Genomic DNA, 14848 nt, shown 5'->3' with positions numbered 1-14848 from the left:
CGTAAGTGAATAATCTAACGTCCATTTAATCAATAGCTGTGTGCAGTTAGAACTTTGCATCAGTGAAGCATGTGGGGGGGGAGTGGGAGGGGTATTCTGCAATGCTGATTCTCTAACTATGTTATGTGAAAAAAACCCCAAAAAACTAACAGTCAAATGTCGCAATACCTTTGGTCCATAATGCATTGTCGATGCAAGGTCATACGGTGCTATTTCAGTGTGAGTGATAACCTTTGCGAAGTTCTTCCGTCCCGCTTTCTGAACTAAGTCAATTTTAATATCAATGAAGTGGTCTCTATCCTCTCGGCACTGCTCATGGTAGAAGCCGATCGCATGACCAATTTCATGTACAACAATGCCAGGCTGAAACAAAGAAATAAAGGTTTCATTTTACACCTACATTTCAAGGTTTTATTGATAAAATGTCATAAATATAGATAAAATATTCCTTTTGGGTCTAGCACCTTCTACACATGAGAAGCAATATTTCTAATATCCGTTGTTTATATAGATCTATAACTAGTTTCCCCTCACCTAACGATACTTCAGACTAAATATGAACCGAAGCATTTCTTAAAAAGATTTGGTGAAAAGAAGTGAATTAGTAAGAAAATAATGAAATGTTTCATTTTACCATATGGCCTAGTTAAGTGAAGAGCCCCACCCCAGCCTAAATTTCCTTTCCCCAGACATTTTTTTTGTGTGTTAATGTGTCTAGAGGAATTAAACAATGTAATTTTTTGTAATTTGGTTTCAGGAATACAACAGGTGCGGATCCAGGATTTCAAGTAATTTAGTGATAATGTGAGCGCCATAGGCAAGGGGTCTGGGGGATTTTCATAAACGGGGAGTGGGGTGGAGGGGGGTGTCGTCTAGAAATTTAGTGATAATGCGAGTGCCATAGGAGCTGATTTTTTTCCCATTTTTAAGGCTATAAAAAAATTACCTCAACCCAAAAATGGGTTAGCCCCCCCCCATATGGGCCTTAACGGTCAGATGGGTTTTCAAAATATTTCAATTAATTCAATTGGTGTCTTCTCACTTAGCCAACATTCTGAATTTTGAGGTATACAGGTAAGGTATTTTGTTGGCCAAGTGATACTATGTGTGAAAGGTAGAACAATAGGAGATAATTACAGGTAAGGCTATAGGCTGCTTCATAAAACTTCAAACTTTAATGAGTATGTCATCGTGATCTATTTCTATTGGGTAATTTCTTATTTATTTCAATTTCAACAGACCAAAAGGTCCAATTACGTAATTGATAACAAATTGATAAAATATACCATAAGAGTAAATAAAATGCATAGTAAGAACAAATACGGTATATAAAGAGCATACATGTGTAAAATAGAATTGACGTCCTAAATATACATATCATCTAGACAATCATGTTATGAATAGCAAAACACCTAATTCTAAAAACAAATCTCCATGTCTAACTTAAATCTTTCAAGAAAGACGTTAAAAACCTGTCAGAAACATGCACAAGGTACATTTTATGAAGTTAGAATTAATTTGGACACTACAATTTCTTACATAAATCCGTCATTTACAGGGATAAAACAGTTCATTTCTCCTTTGAAATAACTATAAAATTCAATCAAGAAGGCTATGTATAGATTTGAATAAACATATGAAATATATTAATTTACTTCTACATTCCAGAGTAGGAAAGTTGAATTGTGTACACAATTATAGACTATTATATTTAATTTTGATTTGATGCAGAAACTTTAAAACTTTTTCTGTAATACTTCGTATGAGTGTTGTTTGATATATATGGTGACCATATTTCAGAGCAGCATTCTAACTGAATGTGTATACCATACTCATGTACAGAGAGCGTATAACAGACACGTTTGTAAATGGCATGCAAGTACATTTTAAAAATCAAAATATTGGCATGGCCTTACCAACCACTTATTAAACATGTAATGAAAAGTTAAGATTTGGAGTGAGCCATACACCTAAGTCTTTATAATTAGTAACATGTGTTTCCTTCATCAAGGCAAAAAGGAAAGGTTTTGGGGAAACGTACAACAGAGGGTAAATAATTCAGATCGTGTAGTATCTCACTAACATCACCTCATCAATGGTAGTTGGAATAGCACAAACTTCTTCACGACAACCTTGCTTTACTTCATTAAGAAACACATCCACTGCTAGTATGATATAATTTTATAAGTACTTGTATGCACAGAATAGATTTCATTTGGTTTCTTTTCTAAATCAGTCATTTTGTAAAAAAAAAAAAAAAAAAAAAAATCAAAAAAATATACGTACCAATCATTAAAAGTACAATTTAAACTTGAAACTAGAGATGAAGCTAGGTTTCATAATATATGTTGATTAAATAAAATTGAGTATAGTTAAGTATTTACCGCAAACATGAAAGATTTATTATGATAAGTATCATACATAAATTCATTTAAATCTTTATTATGTAAGTCATGTTCAACTTGTCATTTCATATTTTCTTTCATGAAAAGTAAGAACAGACTATAGCTGAAACTAACTCAGGTGTAAAATTTAACATGTTAGCCAGGTAATACAGGTAAATTTCAGAATGTTGGCTAAGTGAAAATGAACCATTCAATTGACCCTATTTGGCCCTACCCATCAGTCCAAGGGGTCAGTCTGCGACAACATGTGCATACCATTAAGCTGTCATCCCATGCTGATAATGTTAACAAAGTTAGAATGAATTCCAATAGAAATCAAACAAATGATAGTCAAGGGTCATGAAATTCACAATTTTGGTAAAGCACCTTAAGACCCTTCCATCTATGAAGAGTGTTTGATTCCACCATATCTGAGAGTAGAGAAGAAGATCTTTGAAGTTTTAGTCAATTTGACCCTTTTTGGCCCCGCCCCTCAGGCCCCGGGGGATGGGGACCATATAATTCACAATATTTATCGACCTTTAGCCACAGAAACTTCTTGCCAAATTTCATTGAATTTGGTTCAGCAGTTTTGGAGAAGCCGAAAATGTAAATTGTTTACAACTGACGGACGACGCACGACGACGAACAAAAGGCGATTAGAATAGGTCACATGAGACTTCCTCTCAGGTGACCTAATAAAACTGACAAAATTTAAATCAGGATGTCCAAAGGATTTACAGAATAGATGAAGTGTGGAATGAGTGAATAACAGATTTTAATACATTTATGAACATTTTGCACTCTGTTCTAAAATACAAACGTTTTGATTAAACAATATCATGTGAACAATTTCTGGACCTTCTAATGTTTTAAATATTCTCTTATGTATAGATATTGTACAAACAACTTGCTTCTTAAATTAGTTGATTTATTTATGTCTAGATTTTACACTATGGTATTAATTTTTTACATGAACATATTCACTGTTAATGTACATTATAATATTCGTGAAAGCTTTGGTGGGTTGATAGGGGTATCCGGTCCGAATCTAACACCTTAATGCATGCAAGTTGGAAGGTTAGAGGAGGAGATAGTGGACATTTATGCCAGAAACCCTTGTGTTGATGATTCTGAAGACTTGATGCCATTCAAACACCTCAACAACAGCTACACTACTGTACATATAATATCTCTTTAAAAAATTTCAACAAGAGGACCAGAGGGCCTGTATCGCTCACCTGCCCAAATACGACAAAAAATTTCTATTTGAATTTTTTCCCGTTAAATTTAGTTTGTATATTAAAAAAAACATTGCTTTGTTTTAAAGAAGTTATTTATATCAAATACAGCCAAGTTGATATAAATTGACCAACTTTGGCCTCACCCCTTTCCAGGTCCCCGGGGGGTCAGCCCCACCATTTGTACAATTTTGAATTTCCACCCCATAGTGATGCTACCCGACAAATATGAGCGATATCCATTGTTTGGTTTCAGAGAAGACATTTATATCAATAAAGCTAAATTTACCCATTTTGAGAGGGTTGTGGGATGTACATGTATCTGCTTATGAGCTTAAAAGCCTTTGAACAAATTTTAATTAAGGATTCAAGTATCTTTCTCATGGTTTTATCAAAGGATAAAGTTTTTTGTGGTGAAGTGGTCCATGAAACAAGAGATACAAATTATTGCTGGTTTGGAGAAATAAATTCATAGCTCATAGTTGTTGACATCTTTGTAAGCTTAACACATCTTGATAGTGTCACTCGATTTCATTACGAATTCACAGCTGCACAAAGGATAATTAAAAAAAATACTTTGTCCAGATTTTGTGATTTTTATGGATTATTGTGATTGATACTTTGTTTAGAGTTGTCCGGATGGACAGCTTGATTCGGCTTTATGAAAACACATCAACAAGTCGATAAGTAAAATTGGTCAAACTTCTTACTCATATGTTTTAGAGTTCAAATCTTACCTTTGTACATCCGGGTTCTTTCAAATAAACCGGCTGAGCATGTCTTCTTGTATAGCCAACCATTGAAGCACATCTAAAACAATAGAATCATATTTCACAAAACTGTAGTCTGACTTAAAAGTTTTCTAAAAGTGTTTACCTTGACATAATTATATCAATGAAATATTCTCGATATACTGCAGTAATTCATAAATAGAGCTACTTCATTTCTAATCAACTTAGTATAGATCTCTTATTTCTCAAACTATAATTCAAAACTCAATTGTTATGACTGTGTTTATGCCATTCTCTGATTGGTCGAAACCTGTTGTACAGGCCATGACTAGCTTGCATGTCTATTTTTTTTTTTTTTTTCGGTTATTCATTTATTCAACAAGTGTTAATTGTAACAGGCCCATTTGAGAATTCTCTGAAGTCAGCAAAATCACCTATCATCTAAATTTTGACCAATCAGAGGCCTCCATTTCACTACCATGCAAATTGGCATGCAAGCTTTGAAATTATTGCCGTAAAACACTTACAAATGTAGGATTAACTTACCCTTTTCCTGTTCCAAACGAGAGAAAATGATCATGTTTCAGAACCTTTCTCAGTGACGCATATCGCTGTTTGTGTTTGACAATGTCAATGAATTCCAGACAAGTATATCTTTCCCAATGCCTCATTGCTATCCAGATATACCTCTTCGACCTCGCCTTCACTGAAACAACGATACATAATTTTGTCATTTTTATGACACATTTGAAACTAATATTCTTTCAAGGTTAAAGTTATTTCTCATTTTCTCTGCTACTAAAGTATTTGAATGTCTGTTTTCATATACCCAATAGCATGTCAGATGCACACAGTGCTACAAATATGAAATCAAATAAGGGCAACCCTAGTATCTGTATAACAAGACCTATTTAATTAATCAAAACTGGATGATCCATGTTGATCCAAGGTGGTCTTAAGCATGCTATGTTAGTTTTAAAATGTTTAAAAAGCCCTGTGTACCCTTAACAGGTCAAAATATCTAAGCATCATACAAAATGTAGTTGCATTGTGTTGGCTCATTAGGACCATCAAATTCAACATAGGACTGTACTTGTTCAAGCTTCCATGTTCATTCTAGAAGGATGGTATTGTTCAGGAGACATGGTGCCTCAGGGCAGCACCTCAGGGTGTCACTATGATCTCACCGGAGTACTATAGTACCACAGAGACGACCGGAGTATGACTTCAGTAACCAAGGAAACGTAGTAGTTTACAGAATACTCAGTACTTGATAAAACAGCTAGCTAATCTAAAAACTTGTGTTGCGTGATACTCACTAAATCTACGTCGGCCGGTTTCGAACTTGTATGGGATGATGCCATGTGGCCATATCTTGGAAACAAATCTGATGACCTTTCGCTTGGCTATAGAGACTTCATCCTGTGTCGACAGATACAAATATCAACAACCATCTCATATGGCATCATCTTTTATAACTCAAAGTCTGAGTGTACGCCTGTAAGGTATATACAGAACATTGACACTCAAGATTAGTAATATATTTTTTCGGGAATCACTCGCTCTTGTCTGACCGGAAGTTCTTGAGAGCAGAAGTTTAAAACAAGTACAACATTATACGTACATTTAAAGTCGTGCATTGCCAAACATTATGTCACTCACATAAGAATCAGTTATGATTATTTACATCGCTGTATCAAATCTACTTCCGTGATGCATAAATGCATCATCAGGGCTTAAAGGGTTTAATTAAATTACTACCCATGGGCGTTACTTACAGCCCATGTCAGTCAAGGTACGTCAATTACTATCCACACGCCAGTCAAAGTACGTCAATTACTATCCCACACGTCAGTCAAGGTACGTCAATTACTGCCCACATGTCAGTCTAGAGACATCAATTACTACCCACACGTTAGTAAAGGGACGTCAATTACTACCCACACGTCAGTCAAGGTACATCAATTACTGCCCACATGTCAGTCTAGAGACGTCAATTACTACGCACACGTCAGTCAAGGTACGTCAATTACTACCCACACGTTAGTCAAGGTACGTCAATTACTACCAACATGTCAGTCTAGAGATATCAATTACTGCCCACACGTCAATCTAGAGACATCAATTACTGCCCACACGTCAGTCTAGAGATATCAATTACTGCCCACACGTCAGTCTAGAGACATCAATTACTACCCACACGTCAGTCTAGAGACATCAATTACTACCCACACGTCAGTCAAGGTACGTCAATTACTACCAACACGTCAGTCTAGAGACATCAATTACTGCCCACACGTCAATCTAGAGACATCAATTACTGCCCACACCTCAGTCAAGGTACGTCAATTACTACCCACAGGTCAATCTAGAGATATCAATTACTACCCACATGTCAGTCAAGGTACGTCAATTACTACCCACACGTCAGTCTAGAGACATCAATTATTACCCACACGTCAGTCAAGGTACGTCAATTACTACCCACACTTCAGTCTAGAGATATAAATTACTGCCCACACGTCAGTCAAGAGATATAAATTACTGCCCACACGTCAATCTAGAGACTTTAATTACTGCCCAGATGTCCATCTGGAGGTGTCAATTGATGTCCAAGGGTGGCACTAAGAGTCAATTTAGACATCAATCAAGGAGAGTCTATTCAATGGGCATCACTTTTAGCCCCCATGCCAGTCGCATGATGTTAATTACTTCCACAAATCAAGAAATGTGAATTGCTTTCCAAGGGCGTCATTTGCATCTCTGAGCATAATACTGCCACATGTCAATCAAGTATGGCGGCTTGTTAGGGTCAAAAATCAAATCTCACATTATTTCTCTTTCGACTTTAGGTAGAAAACACAAGAATGCGAAAAATGTGCCAGCAAGAGAGTGAAAACGCGAGAATGCGAAACTAGATGACAAGAATGCAAAAACGCGAGAGTGCACGATTTCACTCCCTCGCCATCACGTTTTCGCGTTTTAGCCGTCATGTTTTTGTATTCTCACTTTTTTGACTTCATGTCAAGAGAGCGAGAATGCGAGATTTGATATGTGGCCCTATATATAAATAGCCACCATGATCAAGGAACGTTAATCACTGTTCATGGGCATCACTTACAGCCCACATGTCACTCAACATGTATCAATTTCTGCCCTGGACATCATTTATTGTCAATACGTTAATGCGAGAGTTGCTAACAGACCATACATCAATCAAATTGAGCATCATTCAATTACTGTCCATGGCAATCACTTACACTAACATGTCAATCCAGGAGTTTAAGACTAACAGAAAAATGATAAGTTCAAGCTATAGGTAAAACACATGACAATACTACAGCTAAAGATATGTGGGCCTTAATACATTACATGTGTATTGTATATATATATATTGTGATATATTATAGAGCTAACAATCACTCTGTATACAATAATACATCATATTAAGTTTGAAACATTCCGCACATCCCCCCACCTCATCACCCCTATTGAGTTAGTACCGTTACCGTGAAATTTTCCGGAATTACGTCACCAATGGCTTCTAGTATATAATGATCCTCATTTTCATCTTCAGGGTCTTTAATTTGGTCGAGGTCCTGGTTAAGTATAAACAGTTTTGATATTTACTAACATATTGCATAATAATTTAACAAGCTGGTTAGATTTCATACTCTTGTCGTCCACAAGAAAAGCATCATTACATTTGTGGATCCTTCAAACATGTTGCTTGATTTTTCATGAGATTATCTACATTCAGAACTTACATAATTTAACACATAGTATTTATACTGTCTCCTTAAATCATTAAAATTGATGGTGTCCATATCAAAAGATGAATATGGAAAAAAAAATAAGGTGACACTTTTTGACACTTAAATTTCCTGTCAAATCATAAAAGGAATATCCGAGATGGATCTTGGTGCCCAGTTAAATGATTTTCATTATATCTGTGTATGCCTGATTTTCTCTACTCTAAAGATTCAAAATAACAAGGAAAACCAAACCAACATTATGGAATCTAAGAGAGATCTAAGAAGAAAGTCATGTGAATTAGAAATAGCACTGTTCAACTTCTACTGCACCAAATCCATGTTCTAATGCTCGGATGCAAATTATACAATACTACTTATTAGACGGTACAATTACAAGAGGAAATTTACATCTTTAGAGCTTTTGGTTAAAAGCGTTGTTTAATCTGAGGTGATTACATTCAGCAGATTGTGAATTCAAGGCCTTATCAAGGGATGAATTAAAGCAATCTTATTGGAACATGGAAACAAAAATGACTAAGGAAGACATTTTTACTAGTGCCCTGAATTTCTGTACAAATTTTTTTATTTTCAAGTGTAAAACAATAAAATTAGTCTTTTTATCTTCCTGTAAAAATGAGGAATAAGTGAAAATTTGCCTATGTAAACTGGCGGGCCTCCCTATTGAATACACTATATTTATACATTAATTACAGATGTGTTTTCTTAACTTTAAAAGAAGTAATAATATCTTACACAACTCTCCTCAGTACCATTTCCCAGCACTACAAAGCTGCTACATTGAAGTTGACTTATATTCTGAAACAAAAATTAGGATTTCACACCACCAATAGGTCATAGGTCCTGTAATATTTCAGGCATATAACAAATATAAATTATATGTACATGTATATCCCTTGCAAACTTTAATATAAGGGTTAGTTAAAAAACATCTCAATGTAGGAAAACGTGTATGTATACAGTGCCAGAAGAGGGATAGTCATCGCATGTCTGATGGGGACTGTCACGTGTCTGATGTAGTCAGTGAGAGGTGACTGTCACATGTCTGATGTAGTCAGTGAGAGGGGACTGTCACATGTCTGATGTAGTCAGAGATAGAGGACTGTCACATGTCTGATGTAGTCAGTGAGAGGTGACTGTCACATGTCTGATGTAGTCAGTGAGAGGTGACTGTCACATGTCTGATGTAGTCAGTGAGAGGTGACTGTCACATGTCTGATGTAGTCAGTGAGAGGGGACTGCCACATGTCTGATGTAGTCAGTGAGAGGTGACTGTCACATGTCTGATGTAGTCAGTGAGAGGGGACTGTCACGTGTCTGATGTAGTCAGTGAGAGGTGACTGTCACGTGTCTGATGTAGTCAGTGATAGAGGACTGTCACATGTCTGATGTAGTCAGTGAGAGGGGACTGTCACATGTCTGATGTAGTCAGTGAGAGGTGACTGTCACGTGTCTGATGTAGTCAGTGAGAGGTGACTGTCACATGTCTGATGTAGTCAGTGAGAGGGGACTGTCACATGTCTGATGTATTCAGTGAGAGGGGACTGTCACAGGTCTGATGTAGTCAGTGAGAGGGGACTGTCACATGTCTGATGTAGTCAGTGAGAGGGGACTGTCACATGTCTGATGTAGTCAGTGAGAGGGGACTGTCACATGTCTGATGTAGTCAGTGAGAGGGGACTGTCACGTGTCTGATGTAGTCAGTGAGAGGGGACTGTCACGTGTCTGATGTAGTCAGTGAGAGGGGACTGTCACATGTCTGATGTAGTCAGTGAGAGGGGACTGTCACATGTCTGATGTAGTCAGTGAGAGGGGACTGTCACATGTCTGATGTAGTCAGTGAGAGGGGACTGTCACATGTCTGATGTAGTCAGTGAGAGGGGACTGTCACATGTCTGATGTAGTCAGTGAGAGGGGACTGTCACATGTCTGATGTAGTCAGTGAGAGGGGACTGTCACATGTCTGATGTAGTCAGTGAGAGGGGACTGTCACATGTCTGATGTAGTCAGTGAGAGGTGACTGTCACATGTCTGATGTAGTCAGTGAGAGGGGACTGTCACATGTCTGATGTAGTCAGTGAGAGGGGACTGTCACATGTCTGATGTAGTCAGTGAGAGGTGACTGTCACATGTCTGATGTAGTCAGTGAGAGGGGACTGTCACATGTCTGATGTAGTCAGTGAGAGGGTACTGTCACAGGTCTGATGTAGTCAGTGAGAGGGGACTGTCACATGTCTGATGTAGTCAGTGAGAGGGGACTGTCACGTGTCTGATGTAGTCAGTGACAGCTATCAATTGTACACATGCATTTGTACTTATAAACCGGAATGATGATGATAGCAATTACCTTCATGTACCAGGTATTTGGTAACTTTCCCAATTGATAGATTTGCAAGGTATTTGATCATATATAGGTATATATGTACATATATAGGCCAATCCTGTGGAAACCGTGATCATTTTACACAGGAGATGGATATTTACAAAAAGAGGAATATGAAAAGGATTCAAGTTTCTGGCATTTGAAGATCAAATAAGTACCCGTAGTAATCATTCAAGCAAAATCTGTTTAGATTCATTAGGTAATATTTTCATTTTCGATTTTGGAATGTGCAAATACTGTATGGTATCCCTTTAAACTTATCAATTTAAATGAGGCAGTGTAAAGGAGATCACGAAACAAATATCTGGATTGAGGGGTTTATTAATCCGGATCGACAAAGGAAACTCTGAGCCACGGAAGACACAGAGGTGACATGATTGAGGTGCATAAACATGACAAAAGAACACAGTGTTTACGATGATCGCGCAACGGATTTAGTTCAGATGTGGAAAGATCATTCACAAAAACTAGGAATAAGAGGATATACCGTATAGCAGGAAATTCTAGCAGGGCTTTAATTTGGCGGGTCCATATATAGGTCGCCAAAATTTAACACTGCCAATTAAAAAGACGCGGAAATTTCAAATTCGCCAATAGTTTCCGTTCCGACTGCCATTTACCTTTGATAACTCCCGAGAGTAACGACTGGTGCGTAACGTTGGTTGTTCCCTGGCAACTGTCGGCCAAAATGCTGATAGGTACATACGAATAGCTAGTGAACAACTACTCACGATACATGTATAGCAATACAAGTATTACATATACCGCATCATACATACCGTATTTGACCTAATAAGGGCGCAGGGCGCGGGTAATTGACAGTCGGGGCGCCCTTATTAAGATTAGTTATTCTGAAGTTTTATGAAACAGACTATACCTTATAGCAGAATACCCAAGGTTGTGGAAACGGTAAAATATTCAGTCATAAAAATATTCCAGATGAAGATATCTATTCATTATCATATATTAAGCTTAAACATCACTTGAATACTCATGTAAACTTGTAAACCATGCCAGCTGATCTTTAGACCAGAGAACGTGTGTTCCACCATTTATGTTCAAATGGAACTCTTTTGTGTTCTATTTATAGAAACAGGTGATTTCCCAGATCATATCAGACATCGTTTTCTTTGACCTAATAATTGATTTACAATGTCGTTTACTAGCTTTCTGTTCTGAACAAAAGTTATTTATCAACAAGAATGAAGTCTTTTACTTTATCTTCAAATAAAGATGGTAAGATATTATTTGTATGTGTGTTTAGTTTTGGGTGCTCTTTGCACTGACATGTCATCTGTAGCCTGTAGGAATACACAAAATGTGGCGAACACATGTGTTCCAGTTACTTAATTTGCTGAAGAAAATTGACCACATAAAGTAGCAAAATATTTCACATGAATTATTACTTTTGAACACCATTTTGACACCATTTTGACACTCAGTCAAAGATTTATTTCCTTGAAAAAGGTAGGGGCGCCCTTATTAGGGCAGGTGCCCTTATTAGGTCAAATACCGTAATTTTTGTGAAGACAAAGCCATCTTCACATACCAATCAATGAACTGATGTTAACACTTTACCTGTAGACTCATTGTTAAACTTACCTGTACGTATACACATCATACAATAGATGACCGATGCATACGGTTACAATTCTCTTTGTCTGTTGCTTGTACACATACTCATATAAACACTAATTTGACAAATCTACATGTAAGTGTTCGTCTGAAATTTTTTGGTAATAGTATCCGGTTTTGAGACAGAGGATCGATAATACACAACACACTTAATCAACATGGATAGGATGTATGGACATAACATTGTCATCTATATATACTATTATACGTCCCTGATATATACCGTAGGTAATATATGTCTCTGGTAATACATATGCTAACGCCAGATTAAAACCCTAGCTTTAAGGGAAATCACTAAATTTTAACCCGCCAAAATTTAACTTTCAGTTTTCATGACCAAATCGCCAAATTTTATGACCGCTAAAAACTCCCGCTATACGGTATATTGAAAGTATTACCACAATAATCTACAATAAATATTCGTAAATTTTGCTTTTTTGCGTTTAAAACAATGGATCAATTCTTCCGGAAAATGTGGTACCTTTAAATAGATTGTATAATCTGATGCATTGGTAATGTAAGTAACGTCAAAATCTACATTTTCAAATATTCCATTGTCGTGGCATTGAGTCCGGTGCATGTTTTTGAACCATAGATGTTAATTACTTATACAAGTTATACCAGTACAAACCTGTTTTACTGTGATTAGGACGATGAAGATGTAGATCAGTAGACAGATAGGCCCTTCCATCTTTGTCCTGGCACAACTGATCGGACAAAAGACTACAGCTCGATATGAAGCAGCGATCGCGAGAGACCTGCGCGTGATGTTTATATACCGATCGGGTAAGAACTGCTCGCTGTCGTAACGACAGGGCAGGTGTGCACGCGGGCACCACTCACGTGTGCAGATCCGCGCGCGCAGGTAACCTGTGCCGTTTTCGTTTTTGCGATCCAAACGGTTGGACTGGTTAGACCGGTGTTGTTCGTTTATGAAATAAAGACGGACCTCCTGGTGATTTTATATTGTTTTCAGACAAGCCTTGACCAAGACTTCCAAGTTTGCAGGTCCGTCAAGATATATGTTTGAAATATTACATTTAAAAACTGATTAATCGGTTTGTCCGAATAAACGAACAGGCCCCTGCGGTATTCGGCACACAATATTCACCTTCCAAGGGTATCGGTGCACGTGTTTGTCTTGGAGAATGTGTATATGTAAGTTATTCTAGTTAACAAAGAGCAGTGAGTTTCATCGTACTGGATATTAATTTCGATTAACAAATTAAAAAGGCAAACTTTTTGTGCCAGAAGTTCCTTTATCAAAGAGAAAATTAAAAAAAAAAAAAAAAAAATAACCAAATAATTACAATAGTTCATCATTTGGCATGCAATTGAAGGTTGTCAATTAAATATTTTTGTAATATTATTCTTCGGAAATCCTTTTTTCTTTGATTCATGGCAATACAAATATTTTAAATAAATATTAGTAATGAACAAGAAATATCGTTATAAAAGATAAACGGCTGGTGGTTATAATATAAAACTGCTAGTGAAATAAATGAACGAACTAATGTGTTTCAGCACAGATAATAAAATGATATCAGTTTAAATAATTTTTGGTGATAATAAGACTGCATTTGAATCAGGAATATAATTTTATTAATGTGTGTCATTTGAAAAGATACATCCACTTATTCAGCTTGCATTCAATCTTAACTTTTTTTCGTTTTAACGGCATATCTACATTTTGCATTGACCGCTAGACTACATTGACCAATCACATGTACACACATACTTTATTTTGACCAGTAACGCCACCGTTATAGCCTACAGAGACGCTGTATGTATACCGCCAGGAGACAGAAGACGTTGTATGTATACCGCCGGGAGACAGGAGACGTTGTTTGTATACCGCGGGAAAACAGGAGACGTTGTATGTATACCGCCGGGAGACAGGATACGTTGTATATATACCGCCGGGAGACAGGAGACGTTGTATATATACCGCCGGAAAACAGAAGACGTTGTATGTATACCGCCGGGAGACAGGGACGTTGTATGTATACCGCCGGGAGACAGGAGACGTTGTATGTATATCGCCAGGAGACATGAGACGTTGTATGTATCCCACCGGGAGACAGGAGACGTTGTATGTATACCGCCGGGAGACAGGAGACGTTGTATGTATACCGCCGGGAGACAGGATACGTTGTATGTATACCGCCGGGAAACAGGAGACGTTGTATGTATACTGCCGGAATGCAGGAGACGTTGTCTGTATACCGCCGGGAGACATGAGACGTTGTATGTTTACCGCCGGAATGCAGGAGACGTTGTATGTATACCGCCGGGAGACATGAGACGTTGTATGTATACCACCGGGAGACATGAGACGTTGTATTTATCCTGCAACTGCCACCGCATTGTCGACATACACCCATCGTATATATTTTGCTGTATACGGCAGTGACGGAAAACAGCTGTATTTTGGAATCTTAGCACGTGCGTAGGTTCGACTGACCTCCTTCAAAGTGCAACCACGTTTAAAAGGCGAACATCTTTCTATCTTTTTTGACACCGTTTCACTTCAAATGATTATTTTTTATGAGTATTTTTATGACTGTTGCAGGATAAATAGAATACATGGTCAGTGTCTTAAAATATAAGCTGTATTTTTGGCTCGGGACACAAAGACAAAAGTGGCTCGCCACGGCTCGCCACTTTTGTCTTTCTTTACCCTCGCCAAATACAGCTTATA

General features: G+C 37.4%; 1 protein-coding gene across 1 annotated transcript in view; it reads right to left on the bottom strand.

Annotated features, from left to right (window-relative positions):
• Window positions 1-12968, bottom strand: part of LOC117339095 (blastula protease 10-like) — a 32610-nt gene extending 19642 nt beyond the window's left edge. The window contains exons 1-7 of the mRNA XM_033900473.1: window positions 12779-12968; window positions 8865-8927; window positions 7866-7955; window positions 5676-5778; window positions 4903-5062; window positions 4363-4435; window positions 169-363 (exon numbers count right to left, since the gene is read on the bottom strand). Of these exons, the coding sequence (XP_033756364.1) occupies window positions 169-363; window positions 4363-4435; window positions 4903-5062; window positions 5676-5778; window positions 7866-7955; window positions 8865-8927; window positions 12779-12838 (744 nt within the window). The 5' untranslated portion in view covers window positions 12839-12968. The remainder of the gene's footprint in view (window positions 1-168; window positions 364-4362; window positions 4436-4902; window positions 5063-5675; window positions 5779-7865; window positions 7956-8864; window positions 8928-12778) is intronic.
• Between the last annotated feature and the right edge of the window lie 1880 nt (window positions 12969-14848).

The sequence above is a fragment of the Pecten maximus genome, chromosome 12 (genome assembly GCF_902652985.1).
Source record: "Pecten maximus chromosome 12, xPecMax1.1, whole genome shotgun sequence".
NCBI classification, from domain to species: domain Eukaryota; kingdom Metazoa; phylum Mollusca; class Bivalvia; order Pectinida; family Pectinidae; genus Pecten; species Pecten maximus.
The sequence above is the reverse complement of the archived record's forward strand: the minus strand, read 5'-3'. Positions and strand labels throughout refer to the sequence as shown.